The sequence below is a fragment of the Pseudophryne corroboree genome, unplaced genomic scaffold (assembly GCF_028390025.1).
Source record: "Pseudophryne corroboree isolate aPseCor3 unplaced genomic scaffold, aPseCor3.hap2 scaffold_1719, whole genome shotgun sequence".
In the NCBI taxonomy this organism is placed as follows: Eukaryota; Metazoa; Chordata; class Amphibia; order Anura; family Myobatrachidae; genus Pseudophryne; species Pseudophryne corroboree.
Window position 1 is genome coordinate 13458 of NW_026968355.1, and position 23542 is coordinate 36999.

Sequence of the window (23542 nt, forward strand, 5' to 3'; positions counted from 1 at the left end):
AGGGGCTGCTGGCCCCTGATGTATGAGATACACCAGAGAGTGTGGGGAGGAGACTGGTCAGATCTCTGGGCTGGTAACACACAGTGACATGATGTGAGGCGGAGAGCTGGAGTATAATAGGGGCTGATGGCTCCTGATGTACAATATATATAGAGAGTGTGGAGAAGAGACTGGTCAGAAGGAAGGAGAATATGTGACACTTTCCTGTAATAAGTGTTTATTACTCACCTGTGCTGATATCTGTAGGGATCTCCTCCTCCTTACACTGCTGATCACCCTTCAGATACGTCTCTTCTTCTTCCTTAGTATCTTCTGTCTCTATATCAGTCACATACGTCTCTTCTTCTCCCTCTGTATCTTCTGCCTTTATATCAGTCACATACGTCTCTTCTTCTCCCTCTATATCTTCTGTCTTTATATCGGTCACATACGTCTCTTCTTCTCGCTCTGTATCTTCTGCCTTCATATCAGTCACATACGTTTCTTCTTCTCCCGCAATATCTTCTGCCTTCATATCAGTCACATACGTCTCTTCTTCTCCCTCTATAGCTTCTGCCTTTATATCAGTCACATATGTCTCTTCTTCTCCCTCTATATCTTCTGCCTTTATATCAGTCACATACGTCTCTTCTTCTCCCTCTATATCTTCTGCCTTTATATCAGTCACATACGTCTCTTCTTCTCCCTCTATATCTTCTGCCTTTATATCAGTCACATACGTCTCTTCTTCTCCCTCTGTATCTTCTGCTTTTATATCAGTCACATACGTCTCCTCTTCTCCATCTATATCTTCTGCCTTTTTATCAGTCACATACGTCTCTTCTTCTCCCTCTGTATCTTCTGCCTTCATATCAGTCACATACGTCTCTTCTTCTCCCTCTATATCTTCTGCCTTTATATCAGTCACATACATCTCTTCTTCTCCCTCTATATCTTCTGCCTTTATATCAGTCACATACGTCTCTTCTTCTCCTTCTGTATCTTCTGCCTTTATATCAGTCACATACGTCTCTTCTTCTCCCCCTATATCTTCTGCCTTTATATCAGTCACATACGTCTCTTCTTCTCCCCCTATATCTTCTGCCTTTATATCAGTCACATACGTCTCTTCTTCTCCCTCTGTATCTTCTGCCTTTATATCAGTCACATACGTCTCTTCTTCTCCCTCTATATCTTCTGCCTTTATATCAGTCACATACGTCTCTTCTTCTCCATCTATATCTTCTGCCGTTATATCAGTCACATACGTCTTTTCTTCTCCCTCTATATCTTCTGCCTTTATATCAGTCACATACGTCTCTTCTTCTCCATCTATATCTTCTGCCTTTATATCAGTCACATACGTCTCTTCTTCTCCCTCTGTATCTTCTGCCTTTGTATCAGTCACATATGTCTCTTCTTCTCCCTCTGTATCTTTGATTTTAATATTATTTAATTGGGCTTCACCCTATGTAAACAATACAAATATAATGACACACAGCTCCTCTACACAACATACAGTGACAGTCACTTTGGTTTATTGGGGAGACCCTATAGCCCACCTACCTGATCCTCCTGTGGGATCCTGTGATTCTCCTCTGTACAGTCCTGGGAATACAGAGGACGGGGACATCTCTCTGGGGTATCTCTGTTACTGGGTCCTTCTGTAGGAGACACACAGTGACTGAGTACAGTGTATATATGTGATTATCAGATGATGTGTGTATATAGGGGCCCCCATACCTGCTCTCCCCTGTACAATACATGACAGTCTCCCCTTACCCAGTGATGTGTGGGGCCGGTGATTCTCCATCATCAAGTCCTTGTACAGACCCCTGTGTTCCTCTATACACTCCACCTCCTGCATGGAGACATAGACAGTGACATCCTGACACCTTATAGAAACCTGACACACACTGTGATACAGTCATCACCCAGACACATCCCCTGGTGTTACTGTATAATGCCCCATTCCCAGCAGTCACCTCTCCAGTCATCACCCAGACACATCCCCCGGTGTTACTGTATAATGCCCCATTCCCAGCAGTCACCTCTCCAGTCATCACCCAGACACATCCCCCGGTGTTACTGTATAATGTCCCATTCCCAGCAGTCACCTCTCCAGTCATCACCCAGACACATCCCCTGGTGTTACTGTATAATGTCCCATTCCCAGCAGTCACCTCTCCAGTCATCACCCAGACACATCCCCAGGTGTTACTGTATAATGCCCCATTCCCAGCAGTCACTTCTCCAGTCATCACCCAGACACCCCCCCTGGTGTTACTGTATAATGCCCCATTCCCAGCAGTCACCTCTCCAGTCATCACCCAGACACATCCCCCGGTGTTACTGTATAATGCCCCATTCCCAGCAGTCACCTCTCCAGTCATCACCCAGAAACTTCCTCTGGTGTCACTGTATAATGCCCCATTCCCAACAGTCACCTCTCCAGTCATCACCCAGATACATTCCCTGGTGTTACTGTATAATGTCCTATTTGCAGCAGTCACCTCTTGAGTCATCACCGAGACACACATCCTGGTGTTACTGTATAATGCCCCATTCCCAGCAGTCACTTCTCCAGTCATCACCCAGACACATCCCCCAGTGTTACTGTATAATGCCCCATTCCCAGCAGTCACCTCTCCAGTCATCACCCAGACACATCCCCTGGTGTTACTGTATAATGTCCCATTCCCAGCAGTCACCTCTCCAGTCATCACCCAGACACATACCCCGGTGTTACTGTATAATGTCCCATTCCCAGCAGTCACCTCTCCAGTCATCACCCAGACACATACCCCGGTGTTACTGTATAATGTCCCATTCCCAGCAGTCACCTCTCTAGTCATCACCCAGACACGTCCCCTAATGTTACTGTATAATGTTCCATTCCCAGCGGTCACCTCTCCAGTCATCACCCAGAAACTTCCTCTGGTGTTACTGTATAATGCCCCATTCCCAACAGTCACTTCTCCAGTCATCACCCAGACACCCCCCCTGGTGTTACTGTATAATGTCCCATTCCCCGCAGTCACCTCTCCAGTCATCACCCAGACACATCCCCTGGTGTTACTGTATAATGCCCCATTCCCAGCAGTCACTTCTCCAGTCATCACCCAGACACATTCCCAGGTGTTACTGTATAATGCCCCATTCCCAGCAGTCACTTCTCCAGTCATCACCCAGACACCCCCCCTGGTGTTACTGTATAATGCCCCATTCCCAGCAATCACCTCTCCAGTCATCACCCAGACACATCCACTGGTATTACTGTATAATGTCCCATTCCCAGCAGTCACCTCTCCAGTCATCACCCAGACACATACCCCGGTGTTACTGTATAATGTCCCATTCCCAGCAGTCACCTCTCCAGTCATCACCCAGATACGTCCCCTAATCTTACTGTATAATGTTCCATTCCCAGCGGTCACCTCTCCAGTCATCACCCAGAAACTTCCTCTGGTGTTACTGTATAATGCCCCATTCCCAACAGTCACCTCTCCAGTCATCACCCAGATACATTCCCTGGTGTCACTGTATAATGTCCCATTCCCAGCAGTCACCTCTCCAGTCATCACCCAGACACATTCCCTGGTGTTACTGTATAATGTCCCATTCCCAGCAGTCACCTCTCCAGTCATCACCCAGACACATACCCCGGTGTTACTGTATAATGTTCCATTCCCAGCGGTCACCTCTCCAGTCATCACCCAGAAACTTCCTCTGGTGTTACTGTATAATGCCCCATTCCCAGCAGTCACCTCTCCAGTCATCACCCAGACACATCCCCTGGTGTTACTGTATAATGCCCCATTCCCAGCAGTCACTTCTCCAGTCATCACCCAGACACATACCCCGGTGTTACTGTATAATGTCCCATTCCCAGCAGTCACCTCTCCAGTCATCACCCAGACACGTCCCCTAATCTTACTGTATAATGTTCCATTCCCAGCGGTCACCTCTCCAGTCATCACCCAGAAACTTCCTCTGGTGTTACTGTATAATGCCCCATTCCCAACAGTCACCTCTCCAGTCATCACCCAGATACATTCCCTGGTGTTACTGTATAATGTCCTATTTGCAGCAGTCACCTCTTGAGTCATCACCGAGACACACATCCTGGTGTTACTGTATAATGCCCCATTCCCAGCAGTCACTTCTCCAGTCATCACCCAGACACCCCCCCTGGTGTTACTGTATAATGTCCCATTCCCAGCAGTCACCTCTCCAGTCATCACCCAGACACATCCCCTGGTGTTACTGTATAAATGCCCCATTCCCAGCAGTCACTTCTCCAGTCATCACCCAGACACATCCCCAGGTGTTACTGTATAATGCCCCATTCCCAGCAGTCACTTCTCCAGTCATCACCCAGACACCCCCCCTGGTGTTACTGTATAATGCCCCATTCCCAGCAGTCACCTCTCCAGTCATCACCCAGACAAATCCCCCAGTGTTACTGTATAATGCCCCATTCCCAGCAGTCACCTCTCCAGTCATCACCCAGACACATCCCCTGGTGTTACTGTATAATGTCCCATTCCCAGCAGTCAACTCTCCAGTCATCACCTAGACACATACCCCGGTGTTACTGTATAATGTCCCATTCCCAGCAGTCACCTCTCCAGTCATCACCCAGACACGTCCCCTAATGTTACTGTATAATGTTCCATTCCCAGCGGTCACCTCTCCAGTCATCACCCAGAAACTTCCTCTGGTGTTACTGTATAATGCCCCATTCCCAGCAGTCACCTCTCCAGTCATCACCCAGACACATCCCCCGGTGTTACTGTATAATGCCCCATTCCCAGCAGTCACTTCTCCAGTCATCACCCAGACACATCCCCCGGTGTTACTGTATAATGCCCCATTCCCAGCAGTCACCTCTCCAGTCATCACCCAGACACGTCCCCTAATCTTACTGTATAATGTTCCATTCCCAGCGGTCACCTCTCCAGTCATCACCCAGAAACTTCCTCTGGTGTTACTGTATAATGCCCCATTCCCAACAGTCACCTCTCCAGTCATCACCCAGATACATTCCCTGGTGTTACTGTATAATGTCCTATTTGCAGCAGTCACCTCTTGAGTCATCACCGAGACACACATCCTGGTGTTACTGTATAATGCCCCATTCCCAGCAGTCACTTCTCCAGTCATCACCCAGACACCCCCCCTGGTGTTACTGTATAATGTCCCATTCCCAGCAGTCACCTCTCCAGTCATCACCCAGACACATCCCCTGGTGTTACTGTATAAATGCCCCATTCCCAGCAGTCACTTCTCCAGTCATCACCCAGACACATCCCCAGGTGTTACTGTATAATGCCCCATTCCCAGCAGTCACTTCTCCAGTCATCACCCAGACACCCCCCCTGGTGTTACTGTATAATGCCCCATTCCCAGCAGTCACCTCTCCAGTCATCACCCAGACAAATCCCCCGGTGTTACTGTATAATGCCCCATTCCCAGCAGTCACCTCTCCAGTCATCACCCAGACACATCCCCTGGTGTTACTGTATAATGTCCCATCCCCAGCAGTCACCTCTCCAGTCATCACCTAGACACATACCCCGGTGTTACTGTATAATGTCCCATTCCCAGCAGTCACCTCTCCAGTCATCACCCAGACACGTCCCCTAATGTTACTGTATAATGTTCCATTCCCAGCGGTCACCTCTCCAGTCATCACCCAGAAACTTCCTCTGGTGTTACTGTATAATGCCCCATTCCCAACAGTCACCTCTCCAGTCATCACCCAGATACATTCCCTGGTGTTACTGTATAATGTCCTATTTGCAGCAGTCACCTCTTGAGTCATCACCGAGACACACATCCTGGTGTTACTGTATAATGCCCCATTCCCAGCAGTCACCTCTCCAGACATCACCCAGACACATCCCCCGGTGTTACTGTATAATGTCCCATTCCCAGCAGTCACCTCTCCAGTCATCACCCAGACACCCCCCCTGGTGTTACTGTATAATGTCCCATTCCCAGCAGTCACTTCTCCAGTCATCACCCAGACATGTCCCCCTGGTGTTACTGTATAATGCCCCATTCCCAGCAGTTACCTCTCCAGTCATCACCCAGACACCCCCCGTGGTGTTACTGTATAATGTCCCATTCCCAGCAGTCACTTCTCCAGTCATCACCCAGACACCCCCCTGGGGTTACTGTATAATGTCCCATTCCCAGCAGTCACTTCTCCAGTCATCACCCAGACATGTCCCCCTGGTGTTACTGTATAATGCCCCATTCCCAACAGTCACCTCTCCAGACATCACCCAGACACATCCCCTGGTGTTACTGTATAATGTCCCATTCCCAGCAGTCACCTCTCCAGTCATCACCCAGACACGCCCCCTTGTGTTACTGTATAATGCCCCTTTCCCAGCAGTCACCTCTCCAGTCATCACTCAGACACCCCCCCTGGTGTTACTGTATAATGTCCCATTCCCAGCAGTCACCTCTCCAGTCATCACCCAGACACATCCCCTGGTGTTACTGTATAATGCCCCATTCCCAGCAGTCACTTCTCCAGTCATCACCCAGACACATCCCCAGGTGTTACTGTATAATGCCCCATTCCCAGCAGTCACTTCTCCAGTCATCACCCAGACACCCCCCTGGTGTTACTGTATAAAGTCCCATTCCCAGCAGTCACCTCTCCAGTCATCACCCAGACACATCCCCAGGTGTTACTGTATAATGCCCCATTCCCAGCAGTCACTTCTCTAGTCATCACCCAGACACCCCCCCTGGTGTTACTGTATAATGTCCTATTCCCAGCAGTCACCTCTCCAGTCATCACCCAGACACCCCCCCTGGTGTTACTGTATAATGTCCCATTCCCAGCAGTCACCTCTCCAGTCATCACCCAGACACCCCCCCTGGTGTTACTGTATAATGTCCCATTCCCAGCAGTCACTTCTCCAGTCATCACCCAGACATGTCCCCCTGGTGTTACTGTATAATGTCCCATTCCCAGCAGTCACTTCTCCAGTCATCACCCAGACATGTCCCCCTGGTGTAACTGTATAATGCCCCATTCCCAGCAGTCACCTCTCCAGACATCACCCAGACACATCCCCTGGTGTTACTGTATAATGTCCCATTCCCAGCAGTCACCTCTCCAGTCATCACCCAGACACCCCCCCTGGTGTTACTGTATAATGTCCCATTCCCAGCAGTCACTTCTCCAGTCATCACCCAGACACCCCCCCTGGTGTTACTGTATAATGTCCCATTCCCAGCAGTCACCTCTCCGGTCATCACCCAGACACCCCCCTGGTGTTACTGTATAATGTCCCATTCCCAGCAGTCACTTCTCCAGTCATCACCCAGACATGTCCCCCTGGTGTTACTGTATAATGCCCCATTCCCAGCAGTCACCTCTCCAGACATCACCCAGACACATCCCCCGGTGTTACTGTATAATGTCCCATTCCCAGCAGTCACCTCTCCAGTCATCACCCAGACACCCCCCCTGGTGTTACTGTATAATGTCCCATTCCCAGCAGTCACTTCTCCAGTCATCACCCAGACATGTCCCCCTGGTGTTAATGTATAATGCCCCATTCCCAGCAGTCACCTCTCCAGTCATCACCCAGACACCCCCCTGTTGTTACTGTATAATGTCGCATTCCCAGCAGTCACCTCTCCAGTCATCATCCAGACACGTCCCCCAGTGTTACTGTATAATGCCCCTTTCCCAGCAGTCACCTCTTCAGTCATCACTCAGACACGTCCCCTGGTGTTACTGTATAATGCCCCATTCCCAGCAGTCACCTCTCCAGTCATCATCCAGACACGTCCCCCAGTGTTACTGTATAATGCCCCATTCCCAGCAGTCACTCCTCCAGTCATCACCCAGACACGTCCCCCGGTGTTACTGTATAATGCCCCATTCCCAGCAGTCACCTCTCCAGTCACCACCCAGACACATCCCCTGGTGTTACTGTATAATGTCCCATTCCCGGCAGTCACCTCTCCAGTCATCGCCCAGACACATCCCCTGGTGTTACTGTATAATGCCCCAGTCCCAACAGTCACCTCTCCAGTCATCACCCAGATACATTACCTGGTGTTACTGTATAATGTCCTATTCGCAGCAGTCACCTCTCCAGTCACCACCCAGACACATCCCCTGGTATTACTGTATAATGTCCCATTCCCAGCAGTCACCTCTCCAGTCATCACCCAGACACATCCCCTGGTGTTACTGTATAATGCCCCATTCCCAGCAGTCACCTCTCCAGTCATCACCCAGACACGATCCCTGGTGTTACTATATAATGCCCCATTCCCAGCAGTCACCTCTCCAGTCATCACCCAGACACATCCCCTGGTGTTACTGTATAATACCCCATTCCCAGCAGACACCTCTCCAGTCATCACCCAGACACATCTCCTGGTGTTACTGTATAATGCCCCATTCCCAGCAGTCACCTCTCCAGTCATCACCCAGACACGTCCCCTAATCTTACTGTATAATGTTCCATTCCCAGCGGTCACCTCTCCAGTCATCACCCAGAAACTTCCTCTGGTGTTACTGTATAATGCCCCATTCCCAACAGTCACCTCTCCAGTCATCACCCAGATACATTCCCTGGTGTTACTGTATAATGTCCTATTTGCAGCAGTCACCTCTTGAGTCATCACCGAGACACACATCCTGGTGTTACTGTATAATGCCCCATTCCCAGCAGTCACTTCTCCAGTCATCACCCAGACACCCCCCCTGGTGTTACTGTATAATGTCCCATTCCCAGCAGTCACCTCTCCAGTCATCACCCAGACACATCCCCTGGTGTTACTGTATAAATGCCCCATTCCCAGCAGTCACTTCTCCAGTCATCACCCAGACACATCCCCAGGTGTTACTGTATAATGCCCCATTCCCAGCAGTCACTTCTCCAGTCATCACCCAGACACCCCCCCTGGTGTTACTGTATAATGCCCCATTCCCAGCAGTCATCTCTCCAGTCATCACCCAGACAAATCCCCCGGTGTTACTGTATAATGCCCCATTCCCAGCAGTCACCTCTCCAGTCATCACCCAGACACATCCCCTGGTGTTACTGTATAATGTCCCATCCCCAGCAGTCACCTCTCCAGTCATCACCTAGACACATACCCCGGTGTTACTGTATAATGTCCCATTCCCAGCAGTCACCTCTCCAGTCATCACCCAGACACGTCCCCTAATGTTACTGTATAATGTTCCATTCCCAGCGGTCACCTCTCCAGTCATCACCCAGAAACTTCCTCTGGTGTTACTGTATAATGCCCCATTCCCAACAGTCACCTCTCCAGTCATCACCCAGATACATTCCCTGGTGTTACTGTATAATGTCCTATTTGCAGCAGTCACCTCTTGAGTCATCACCGAGACACACATCCTGGTGTTACTGTATAATGCCCCATTCCCAGCAGTCACCTCTCCAGACATCACCCAGACACATCCCCCGGTGTTACTGTATAATGTCCCATTCCCAGCAGTCACCTCTCCAGTCATCACCCAGACACCCCCCCTGGTGTTACTGTATAATGTCCCATTCCCAGCAGTCACTTCTCCAGTCATCACCCAGACATGTCCCCCTGGTGTTACTGTATAATGCCCCATTCCCAGCAGTTACCTCTCCAGTCATCACCCAGACACCCCCCGTGGTGTTACTGTATAATGTCCCATTCCCAGCAGTCACTTCTCCAGTCATCACCCAGACACCCCCCTGGGGTTACTGTATAATGGCCCTCATTCCGAGTTGTTCGCTCGGTATTTTTCATCGCATCGCAGTGAGAATTCTCTTAGTGCGCATGCGTAATGTTCGCACTGCGCATGCGTCAAGTAACTTTACTAAGAAGAAAGTAATTTTACTCACGGCTTTTTCGTCGCACCGGAGAACGCATTGTGATTGACAGGAAATGGGTGTTACTGGGCGGATGTACGGCGTTTTAGGGGCGTGTGGCTGAAAACGCTACCGTTTCCGGAAAAAACGCAGGCGTGTCTGGAGAAACGGTGGGAGTGCTTGGGCGAACGCTGGGTGTGTTTATGACGTCAGCCGGGACCGAAAAGCACTGAATTGATCGCACAGGCAGAGTAAGTCTGGAGTTACTCAGAAACTGCTAACTCGGTTTTGATCGCAATATTGCGAATACTTCGGTCGCACATTTAAGAAGTTTAGATTCACTCCCAGTAGGCGGCGGCTTAGCGTGTGTAACTCTGCTATAATCGCCTTGCGAGCGAACAACTCGGAATGAGGGCCAATGTCCCATTCCCAGCAGTCACTTCTCCAGTCATCACCCAGACATGTCCCCCTGGTGTTACTGTATAATGCCCCATTCCCAACAGTCACCTCTCCAGACATCACCCAGACACATCCCCTGGTGTTACTGTATAATGTCCCATTCCCAGCAGTCACCTCTCCAGTCATCACCCAGACACGCCCCCTTGTGTTACTGTATAATGCCCCTTTCCCAGCAGTCACCTCTCCAGTCATCACTCAGACACCCCCCCTGGTGTTACTGTATAATGTCCCATTCCCAGCAGTCACCTCTCCAGTCATCACCCAGACACATCCCCTGGTGTTACTGTATAATGCCCCATTCCCAGCAGTCACTTCTCCAGTCATCACCCAGACACATCCCCAGGTGTTACTGTATAATGCCCCATTCCCAGCAGTCACTTCTCCAGTCATCACCCAGACACCCCCCTGGTGTTACTGTATAAAGTCCCATTCCCAGCAGTCACCTCTCCAGTCATCACCCAGACACATCCCCAGGTGTTACTGTATAATGCCCCATTCCCAGCAGTCACTTCTCTAGTCATCACCCAGACACCCCCCCTGGTGTTACTGTATAATGTCCCATTCCCAGCAGTCACCTCTCCAGTCATCACCCAGACACCCCCCCTGGTGTTACTGTATAATGTCCCATTCCCAGCAGTCACCTCTCCAGTCATCACCCAGACACCCCCCCTGGTGTTACTGTATAATGTCCCATTCCCAGCAGTCACTTCTCCAGTCATCACCCAGACATGTCCCCCTGGTGTTACTGTATAATGTCCCATTCCCAGCAGTCACTTCTCCAGTCATCACCCAGACATGTCCCCCTGGTGTAACTGTATAATGCCCCATTCCCAGCAGTCACCTCTCCAGACATCACCCAGACACATCCCCTGGTGTTACTGTATAATGTCCCATTCCCAGCAGTCACCTCTCCAGTCATCACCCAGACACCCCCCCTGGTGTTACTGTATAATGTCCCATTCCCAGCAGTCACTTCTCCAGTCATCACCCAGACATCCCCCCTGGTGTTACTGTATAATGTCCCATTCCCAGCAGTCACCTCTCCGGTCATCACCCAGACACCCCCCTGGTGTTACTGTATAATGTCCCATTCCCAGCAGTCACTTCTCCAGTCATCACCCAGACATGTCCCCCTGGTGTTACTGTATAATGCCCCATTCCCAGCAGTCACCTCTCCAGACATCACCCAGACACATCCCCCGGTGTTACTGTATAATGTCCCATTCCCAGCAGTCACCTCTCCAGTCATCACCCAGACACCCCCCCTGGTGTTACTGTATAATGTCCCATTCCCAGCAGTCACTTCTCCAGTCATCACCCAGACATGTCCCCCTGGTGTTAATGTATAATGCCCCATTCCCAGCAGTCACCTCTCCAGTCATCACCCAGACACCCCCCTGTTGTTACTGTATAATGTCGCATTCCCAGCAGTCACCTCTCCAGTCATCATCCAGACACGTCCCCCAGTGTTACTGTATAATGCCCCTTTCCCAGCAGTCACCTCTTCAGTCATCACTCAGACACGTCCCCTGGTGTTACTGTATAATGCCCCATTCCCAGCAGTCACCTCTCCAGTCATCATCCAGACACGTCCCCCAGTGTTACTGTATAATGCCCCATTCCCAGCAGTCACTCCTCCAGTCATCACCCAGACACGTCCCCCGGTGTTACTGTATAATGCCCCATTCCCAGCAGTCACCTCTCCAGTCACCACCCAGACACATCCCCTGGTGTTACTGTATAATGTCCCATTCCCGGCAGTCACCTCTCCAGTCATCGCCCAGACACATCCCCTGGTGTTACTGTATAATGCCCCAGTCCCAACAGTCACCTCTCCAGTCATCACCCAGATACATTACCTGGTGTTACTGTATAATGTCCTATTCGCAGCAGTCACCTCTCCAGTCACCACCCAGACACATCCCCTGGTATTACTGTATAATGTCCCATTCCCAGCAGTCACCTCTCCAGTCATCACCCAGACACATCCCCTGGTGTTACTGTATAATGCCCCATTCCCAGCAGTCACCTCTCCAGTCATCACCCAGACACGATCCCTGGTGTTACTATATAATGCCCCATTCCCAGCAGTCACCTCTCCAGTCATCACCCAGACACATCCCCTGGTGTTACTGTATAATACCCCATTCCCAGCAGACACCTCTCCAGTCATCACCCAGACACATCTCCTGGTGTTACTGTATAATGCCCCATTCCCAGCAGTCACCTCTCCAGTCATCACCCAGACACGTCCCCTAATCTTACTGTATAATGTTCCATTCCCAGCGGTCACCTCTCCAGTCATCACCCAGAAACTTCCTCTGGTGTTACTGTATAATGCCCCATTCCCAACAGTCACCTCTCCAGTCATCACCCAGATACATTCCCTGGTGTTACTGTATAATGTCCTATTTGCAGCAGTCACCTCTTGAGTCATCACCGAGACACACATCCTGGTGTTACTGTATAATGCCCCATTCCCAGCAGTCACTTCTCCAGTCATCACCCAGACACCCCCCCTGGTGTTACTGTATAATGTCCCATTCCCAGCAGTCACCTCTCCAGTCATCACCCAGACACATCCCCTGGTGTTACTGTATAAATGCCCCATTCCCAGCAGTCACTTCTCCAGTCATCACCCAGACACATCCCCAGGTGTTACTGTATAATGCCCCATTCCCAGCAGTCACTTCTCCAGTCATCACCCAGACACCCCCCCTGGTGTTACTGTATAATGCCCCATTCCCAGCAGTCATCTCTCCAGTCATCACCCAGACAAATCCCCCGGTGTTACTGTATAATGCCCCATTCCCAGCAGTCACCTCTCCAGTCATCACCCAGACACATCCCCTGGTGTTACTGTATAATGTCCCATCCCCAGCAGTCACCTCTCCAGTCATCACCTAGACACATACCCCGGTGTTACTGTATAATGTCCCATTCCCAGCAGTCACCTCTCCAGTCATCACCCAGACACGTCCCCTAATGTTACTGTATAATGTTCCATTCCCAGCGGTCACCTCTCCAGTCATCACCCAGAAACTTCCTCTGGTGTTACTGTATAATGCCCCATTCCCAACAGTCACCTCTCCAGTCATCACCCAGATACATTCCCTGGTGTTACTGTATAATGTCCTATTTGCAGCAGTCACCTCTTGAGTCATCACCGAGACACACATCCTGGTGTTACTGTATAATGCCCCATTCCCAGCAGTCACCTCTCCAGACATCACCCAGACACATCCCCCGGTGTTACTGTATAATGTCCCATTCCCAGCAGTCACCTCTCCAGTCATCACCCAGACACCCCCCCTGGTGTTACTGTATAATGTCCCATTCCCAGCAGTCACTTCTCCAGTCATCACCCAGACATGTCCCCCTGGTGTTACTGTATAATGCCCCATTCCCAGCAGTTACCTCTCCAGTCATCACCCAGACACCCCCCGTGGTGTTACTGTATAATGTCCCATTCCCAGCAGTCACTTCTCCAGTCATCACCCAGACACCCCCCTGGGGTTACTGTATAATGGCCCTCATTCCGAGTTGTTCGCTCGGTATTTTTCATCGCATCGCAGTGAGAATTCTCTTAGTGCGCATGCGTAATGTTCGCACTGCGCATGCGTCAAGTAACTTTACTAAGAAGAAAGTAATTTTACTCACGGCTTTTTCGTCGCACCGGAGAACGCATTGTGATTGACAGGAAATGGGTGTTACTGGGCGGATGTACGGCGTTTTAGGGGCGTGTGGCTGAAAACGCTACCGTTTCCGGAAAAAACGCAGGCGTGTCTGGAGAAACGGTGGGAGTGCTTGGGCGAACGCTGGGTGTGTTTATGACGTCAGCCGGGACCGAAAAGCACTGAATTGATCGCACAGGCAGAGTAAGTCTGGAGTTACTCAGAAACTGCTAACTCGGTTTTGATCGCAATATTGCGAATACTTCGGTCGCACATTTAAGAAGTTTAGATTCACTCCCAGTAGGCGGCGGCTTAGCGTGTGTAACTCTGCTATAATCGCCTTGCGAGCGAACAACTCAGAATGAGGGCCAATGTCCCATTCCCAGCAGTCACTTCTCCAGTCATCACCCAGACATGTCCCCCTGGTGTTACTGTATAATGCCCCATTCCCAACAGTCACCTCTCCAGACATCACCCAGACACATCCCCTGGTGTTACTGTATAATGTCCCATTCCCAGCAGTCACCTCTCCAGTCATCACCCAGACACGCCCCCTTGTGTTACTGTATAATGCCCCTTTCCCAGCAGTCACCTCTCCAGTCATCACTCAGACACCCCCCCTGGTGTTACTGTATAATGTCCCATTCCCAGCAGTCACCTCTCCAGTCATCACCCAGAAACATCCCCTGGTGTTACTGTATAATGCCCCATTCCCAGCAGTCACTTCTCCAGTCATCACCCAGACACATCCCCAGGTGTTACTGTATAATGCCCCATTCCCAGCAGTCACTTCTCCAGTCATCACCCAGACACCCCCCTGGTGTTACTGTATAAAGTCCCATTCCCAGCAGTCACCTCTCCAGTCATCACCCAGACACATCCCCAGGTGTTACTGTATAATGCCCCATTCCCAGCAGTCACTTCTCTAGTCATCACCCAGACACCCCCCCTGGTGTTACTGTATAATGTCCCATTCCCAGCAGTCACCTCTCCAGTCATCACCCAGACACCCCCCCTGGTGTTACTGTATAATGTCCCATTCCCAGCAGTCACTTCTCCAGTCATCACCCAGACATGTCCCCCTGGTGTTAATGTATAATGCCCCATTCCCAGCAGTCACCTCTCCAGTCATCACCCAGACACCCCCCATTTGTTACTGTATAATGTCGCATTCCCAGCAGTCACCTCTCCAGTCATCATCCAGACACGTCCCCCAGTGTTACTGTATAATGCCCCTTTCCCAGCAGTCACCTCTTCAGTCATCACTCAGACACGTCCCCTGGTGTTACTGTATAATGCCCCATTCCCAGCAGTCACCTCTCCAGTCATCATCCAGACACGTCCCCCAGTGTTACTGTATAATGCCCCATTCCCAGCAGTCACTCCTCCAGTCATCACCCAGACACGTCCCCCGGTGTTACTGTATAATGCCCCATTCCCAGCAGTCACCTCTCCAGTCACCACCCAGACACATCCCCTGGTGTTACTGTATAATGTCCCATTCCCGGCAGTCACCTCTCCAGTCATCGCCCAGACACATCCCCTGGTGTTACTGTATAATGCCCCAGTCCCAACAGTCACCTCTCCAGTCATCACCCAGATACATTACCTGGTGTTACTGTATAATGTCCTATTCGCAGCAGTCACCTCTCCAGTCACCACCCAGACACATCCCCTGGTATTACTGTATAATGTCCCATTCCCAGCAGTCACCTCTCCAGTCATCACCCAGACACATCCCCTGGTGTTACTGTATAATGCCCCATTCCCAGCAGTCACCTCTCCAGTCATCACCCAGACACGATCCCTGGTGTTACTATATAATGCCCCATTCCCAGCAGTCACCTCTCCAGTCATCACCCAGACACATCCCCTGGTGTTACTGTATAATACCCCATTCCCAGCAGACACCTCTCCAGTCATCACCCAGACACATCTCCTGGTGTTACTGTATAATGCCCCATTCCCAGCAGTCACCTCTCCAGTCATCACCCAGACACGTCCCCTAATCTTACTGTATAATGTTCCATTCCCAGCGGTCACCTCTCCAGTCATCACCCAGAAACTTCCTCTGGTGTTACTGTATAATGCCCCATTCCCAACAGTCACCTCTCCAGTCATCACCCAGATACATTCCCTGGTGTTACTGTATAATGTCCTATTTGCAGCAGTCACCTCTTGAGTCATCACCGAGACACACATCCTGGTGTTACTGTATAATGCCCCATTCCCAGCAGTCACTTCTCCAGTCATCACCCAGACACCCCCCCTGGTGTTACTGTATAATGTCCCATTCCCAGCAGTCACCTCTCCAGTCATCACCCAGACACATCCCCTGGTGTTACTGTATAAATGCCCCATTCCCAGCAGTCACTTCTCCAGTCATCACCCAGACACATCCCCAGGTGTTACTGTATAATGCCCCATTCCCAGCAGTCACTTCTCCAGTCATCACCCAGACACCCCCCCTGGTGTTACTGTATAATGCCCCATTCCCAGCAGTCATCTCTCCAGTCATCACCCAGACAAATCCCCCGGTGTTACTGTATAATGCCCCATTCCCAGCAGTCACCTCTCCAGTCATCACCCAGACACATCCCCTGGTGTTACTGTATAATGTCCCATCCCCAGCAGTCACCTCTCCAGTCATCACCTAGACACATACCCCGGTGTTACTGTATAATGTCCCATTCCCAGCAGTCACCTCTCCAGTCATCACCCAGACACGTCCCCTAATGTTACTGTATAATGTTCCATTCCCAGCGGTCACCTCTCCAGTCATCACCCAGAAACTTCCTCTGGTGTTACTGTATAATGCCCCATTCCCAACAGTCACCTCTCCAGTCATCACCCAGATACATTCCCTGGTGTTACTGTATAATGTCCTATTTGCAGCAGTCACCTCTTGAGTCATCACCGAGACACACATCCTGGTGTTACTGTATAATGCCCCATTCCCAGCAGTCACCTCTCCAGACATCACCCAGACACATCCCCCGGTGTTACTGTATAATGTCCCATTCCCAGCAGTCACCTCTCCAGTCATCACCCAGACACCCCCCCTGGTGTTACTGTATAATGTCCCATTCCCAGCAGTCACTTCTCCAGTCATCACCCAGACATGTCCCCCTGGTGTTACTGTATAATGCCCCATTCCCAGCAGTTACCTCTCCAGTCATCACCCAGACACCCCCCGTGGTGTTACTGTATAATGTCCCATTCCCAGCAGTCACTTCTCCAGTCATCACCCAGACACCCCCCTGGGGTTACTGTATAATGGCCCTCATTCCGAGTTGTTCGCTCGGTATTTTTCATCGCATCGCAGTGAGAATTCTCTTAGTGCGCATGCGTAATGTTCGCACTGCGCATGCGTCAAGTAACTTTACTAAGAAGAAAGTAATTTTACTCACGGCTTTTTCGTCGCACCGGAGAACGCATTGTGATTGACAGGAAATGGGTGTTACTGGGCGGATGTACGGCGTTTTAGGGGCGTGTGGCTGAAAACGCTACCGTTTCCGGAAAAAACGCAGGCGTGTCTGGAGAAACGGTGGGAGTGCTTGGGCGAACACTGGGTGTGTTTATGACGTCAGCCGGGACCGAAAAGCACCGAATTGATCGCACAGGCAGAGTAAGTCTGGAGTTACTCAGAAACTGCTAACTCGGTTTTGATCGCAATATTGCGAATACATCGGTCGCACATTTAAGAAGTTTAGATTCACTCCCAGTAGGCGGCGGCTTAGCGTGTGTAACTCTGCTATAATCGCCTTGCGAGCGAACAACTCGGAATGAGGGCCAATGTCCCATTCCCAGCAGTCACTTCTCCAGTCATCACCCAGACATGTCCCCCTGGTGTTACTGTATAATGCCCCATTCCCAACAGTCACCTCTCCAGACATCACCCAGACACATCCCCTGGTGTTACTGTATAATGTCCCATTCCCAGCAGTCACCTCTCCAGTCATCACCCAGACACGCCCCCTTGTGTTACTGTATAATGCCCCTTTCCCAGCAGTCACCTCTCCAGTCATCACTCAGACACCCCCCCTGGTGTTACTGTATAATGTCCCATTCCCAGCAGTCACCTCTCCAGTCATCACCCAGACACATCCCCTGGTGTTACTGTATAATGCCCCATTCCCAGCAGTCACTTCTCCAGTCATCACCCAGACACATCCCCAGGTGTTACTGTATAATGCCCCATTCCCAGCAGTCACTTCTCCAGTCATCACCCAGACACCCCCCTGGTGTTACTGTATAAAGTCCCATTCCCAGCAGTCACCTCTCCAGTCATCACCCAGACACATCCCCAGGTGTTACTGTATAATGCCCCATTCCCAGCAGTCACTTCTCTAGTCATCACCCAGACACCCCCCCTGGTGTTACTGTATAATGTCCCATTCCCAGCAGTCACCTCTCCAGTCATCACCCAGACACCCCCCCTGGTGTTACTGTATAATGTCCCATTCCCAGCAGTCACCTCTCCAGTCATCACCCAGACACCCCCCCTGGTGTTACTGTATAATGTCCCATTCCCAGCAGTCACTTCTCCAGTCATCACCCAGACATGTCCCCCTGGTGTTACTGTATAATGTCCCATTCCCAGCAGTCACTTCTCCAGTCATCACCCAGACATGTCCCCCTGGTGTAACTGTATAATGCCCCATTCCCAGCAGTCACCTCTCCAGACATCACCCAGACACATCCCCTGGTGTTACTGTATAATGTCCCATTCCCAGCAGTCACCTCTCCAGTCATCACCCAGACACCCCCCCTGGTGTTACTGTATAATGTCCCATTCCCAGCAGTCACTTCTCCAGTCATCACCCAGACACCCCCCCTGGTGTTACTGTATAATGTCCCATTCCCAGCAGTCACCTCTCCGGTCATCACCCAGACACCCCCCTGGTGTTACTGTATAATGTCCCATTCCCAGCAGTCACTTCTCCAGTCATCACCCAGACATGTCCCCCTGGTGTTACTGTATAATGCCCCATTCCCAGCAGTCACCTCTCCAGACATCACCCAGACACATCCCCCGGTGTTACTGTATAATGTCCCATTCCCAGCAGTCACCTCTCCAGTCATCACCCAGACACCCCCCCTGGTGTTACTGTATAATGTCCCATTCCCAGCAGTCACTTCTCCAGTCATCACCCAGACATGTCCCCCTGGTGTTAATGTATAATGCCCCATTCCCAGCAGTCACCTCTCCAGTCATCACCCAGACACCCCCCTGTTGTTACTGTATAATGTCGCATTCCCAGCAGTCACCTCTCCAGTCATCATCCAGACACGTCCCCCAGTGTTACTGTATAATGCCCCTTTCCCAGCAGTCACCTCTTCAGTCATCACTCAGACACGTCCCCTGGTGTTACTGTATAATGCCCCATTCCCAGCAGTCACCTCTCCAGTCATCATCCAGACACGTCCCCCAGTGTTACTGTATAATGCCCCATTCCCAGCAGTCACTCCTCCAGTCATCACCCAGACACGTCCCCCGGTGTTACTGTATAATGCCCCATTCCCAGCAGTCACCTCTCCAGTCACCACCCAGACACATCCCCTGGTGTTACTGTATAATGTCCCATTCCCGGCAGTCACCTCTCCAGTCATCGCCCAGACACATCCCCTGGTGTTACTGTATAATGCCCCAGTCCCAACAGTCACCTCTCCAGTCATCACCCAGATACATTACCTGGTGTTACTGTATAATGTCCTATTCGCAGCAGTCACCTCTCCAGTCACCACCCAGACACATCCCCTGGTATTACTGTATAATGTCCCATTCCCAGCAGTCACCTCTCCAGTCATCACCCAGACACATCCCCTGGTGTTACTGTATAATGCCCCATTCCCAGCAGTCACCTCTCCAGTCATCACCCAGACACGATCCCTGGTGTTACTATATAATGCCCCATTCCCAGCAGTCACCTCTCCAGTCATCACCCAGACACATCCCCTGGTGTTACTGTATAATACCCCATTCCCAGCAGACACCTCTCCAGTCATCAACCAGACACATCTCCTGGTGTTACTGTATAATACCCCATTCCCAGCAGTCACCTCTCCAGTCATCACCCAGACACGTCCCCTGGTGTTACTGTATAATACCCCTTTCCCAGCAGTCACCTCTCCAGTCATCACCCAGACACATCCCCTGGTATTACTGTATAATGCCCCATTCCCAGCAGTCACTTCTCCAGTCATCACCCAGACACGTCCCCTGGTGTTACTGTATAATGTCCCATTCCCAGCAGTCACCTCTCCAGTCATCACCCAGACACCCCCCCTGGTGTTACTGTATAATGTCCCATTCCCAGCAGTCACTTCTCCAGTCATCACCCAGACACCCCCCCTGGTGTTACTGTATAATGTCCCATTCCCAGCAGTCACCTCTCCAGTCATCACCCAGACACATCCCCTGGTATTACTGTATAATGCCCCATTCCCAGCAGTCACTTCTCCAGTCATCACCCAGACACGTCCCATGGTGTTACTGTATAATGTCCCATTCCCAGCAGTCACCTCTCCAGTCATCACCCAGACACCCCCCCTGGTGTTACTGTATAATGTCCCATTCCCAGCAGTCACTTCTCCAGTCATCACCCAGACACCCCCCCTGGTGTTACTGTATAATGTCCCATTCCCAGCAGTCACTTCTCCAGTCATCAACCAGACATGTCCCCCTGGTGTTACTGTATAATGCCCCATTCCCAGCAGTCACCTCTCCAGACATCACCCAGACACATCCCCCGGTGTTACTGTATAATGTCCCATTCCCAGCAGTCACCTCTCCAGTCATCACCCAGACACCCCCACTGGTGTTACTGTATAATGTCCCATTCCCAGCAGTCACTTCTCCAGTCATCACCAAGACACCCCCCCTGGTGTTACTGTATAATGTCCCATTCCCAGCAGTCACCTCTCCAGTCATCACCCAGACACCCCCCTGGTGTTACTGTATAATGTCCCATTCCCAGCAGTCACTTCTCCAGTCATCACCCAGACACCCCCCCTGGTGTTACTGTATAATGTCCCATTCCCAGCAGTCACTTTTCAGTCATCACCCAGACATGTCCCCCTGGTGTTACTGTATAATGCTCCATTCCCAGCAGTCACCTCTCCAGACATCCCCCAGACACATCCCCCGCTGTTACTGTATAATGTCCCATTCCCAGCAGTCACCTCTCCAGTCATCACCCAGACACCCCCCCTGGTGTTACTGTATAATGTCCCATTCCCAGCAGTCACCTCTCCAGTCATCACCCAGACACATCCCCTGGTGTTACTGTATAATGCCCCATTCCCAGCAGTCACTTCTCCAGTCATCACCCAGACACATCCCCAGGTGTTACTGTATAATGCCCCATTCCCAGCAGTCACTTCTCCAGTCATCACCCAGACACCCCCCCTGGTGTTACTGTATAATGCCCTATTCCCAGCAGTCACCTCTCCAGTCATCACCCAGACACATCCCCTGGTGTTACTGTATAATGTCCCATTCCCAGCAGTCACCTCTCCAGTCATCACCCAGACACATACCCCGGTGTTACTGTATAATGTCCCATTCCCAGCAGTCACCTCTCCAGTCATCACCCAGACACGTCCCCTAATGTTACTGTATAATGTTCCATTCCCAGCGGTCACCTCTCCAGTCATCACCCAGAAACTTCCTCTGGTGTTACTGTATAATGCCCCATTCCCAACAGTCACCTCTCCAGTCATCACCCAGATACATTCCCTGGTGTTACTGTATAATGTCCTATTTGCAGCAGTCACCTCTTGAGTCATCACCGAGACACACATCCTGGTGTTACTGTATAATGCCCCATTCCCAGCAGTCACTTCTCCAGTCATCACCCAGACACCCCCCCTGATGTTACTGTATAATGTCCCATTCCCAGCAGTCACCTCTCCAGTCATCACCCAGACACATCCCCTGGTGTTACTGTATAATGCCCCATTCCCAGCAGTCACTTCTCCAGTCATTACCCAGACACCCCCCCTGGTGTTACTGTATAATTCCCCATTCCCAGCAGTCACCTCTCCAGTCATCACCCAGACACATCCCCCGGTGTTACTGTATAATGCCCCATTCCCAGCAGTCACCTCTCCAGTCATCACCCAGACACATCCCCTGGTGTTACTGTATAATGTCCCATTCCTAGCAGTCACCTCTCCAGTCATCACCCAGACACATACCCCGGTGTTACTGTATAATGCCCCATTCCCAGCAGTCACCTCTCCAGTCATCACCCAGACACCCCCCCTGGTGTTACTGTATAATGTCCCATTCCCAGCAGTCACCTCTCCAGTCATCCCCCAGACACGCCCCCTAATGTTACTGTATAATGTTCCATTCCCAGCGGTCACCTCTCCAGTCATCACCCAGAAACTTCCTCTGGTGTTACTGTATAATGCCCCATTCCCAACAGTCACCTCTCCAGTCATCACCCAGATACATTCCCTGGTGTTACTGTATAATGTCCTATTTGCAGCAGTCACCTCTTGAGTCATCACAGAGACACACATCCCCTGGTGTTACTGTATAATGCCCCATTCCCAGCAGTCACTTCTCCAGACATCACCCAGACACATCCCCCGGTGTCACTGTATAATGTCCCATTCCCAGCAGTCACCTCTCCAGTCATCACCCAGACTCCCCCCCTGGTGTTACTGTATAATGTCCCATTCCCAGCAGTCACTTCTCCAGTCATCACCCAGACACCCCCCCTGGTGTTACTGTATAATGTCCCATTCCCAGCAGTCACTTCTCCAGTCATCACCCAGACATGTCCCCCTGGTGTTACTGTATAATGCCCCATTCCCAGCAGTCACCTCTCCAGTCATCACCCAGACACCCCCCCTGGTGTTACTGTATAATGTCCCATTCCCAGCAGTCACTTCTCCAGTCATCACCCAGACACCCCCTGGTGTTACTGTATAATGTCCCATTCCCAGCAGTCACCTCTCCAGTCATCACCCAGACACGCCCCCCGGTGTTACTGTATAATGCCCCATTCCCAGCAGTCACCTCTCCAGTCATCACCCAGACACCCCCCCTGGTGTTACTGTATAATGTCCTATTCCCAGCAGTCACCTCTCCAGTCATCACCCAGACACATCCCCTGGTGTTACTGTATAATGCCCCATTCCCAGCAGTCACTTCTCCAGTCATCACCCAGACACATCCCCAGGTGTTACTGTATAATGCCCCATTCCCAGCAGTCACTTCTCCAGTCATCACCCAGACACCCCCCTGGTGTTACTGTATAATGTCCCATTCCCAGCAGTCACCTCTCCAGTCATCACCCAGACACATCCCCAGGTGTTACTGTATAATGCCCCATTCCCAGCAGTCACTTCTCTAGTTATCACCCAGACACCCCCCCTGGTGTTACTGTATAATGTCCCATTCCCAGCAGTCACTTTTCCAGTCATCACCCAGACACCCCCCTGGTGTTACTGTATAATGTCCCATTCCCAGCAGTCACCTCTCCAGTCATCACCCAGACATGTCCCCCTGGTGTTACTGTATAATGTCCCATTCCCAGCAGTCACTTCTCCAGTCAT

General features: G+C 50.9%; 1 protein-coding gene across 1 annotated transcript in view; it reads right to left on the bottom strand.

The window, feature by feature from the left end:
- Positions 1-228: 228 nt before the first annotated feature.
- LOC135002161 (retinitis pigmentosa 1-like 1 protein) overlaps positions 229-23542 on the bottom strand; it is a gene marked incomplete at its 3' end in the record, with an annotated part of 59656 nt that continues 36342 nt past the window's right edge. The window contains exons 4-6 of the mRNA XM_063951642.1: positions 1762-1840; positions 1546-1643; positions 229-1447 (exon numbers count right to left, since the gene is read on the bottom strand). Coding sequence (XP_063807712.1) covers positions 229-1447; positions 1546-1643; positions 1762-1795 — 1351 coding nt within the window. The remainder of the gene's footprint in view (positions 1448-1545; positions 1644-1761; positions 1841-23542) is intronic.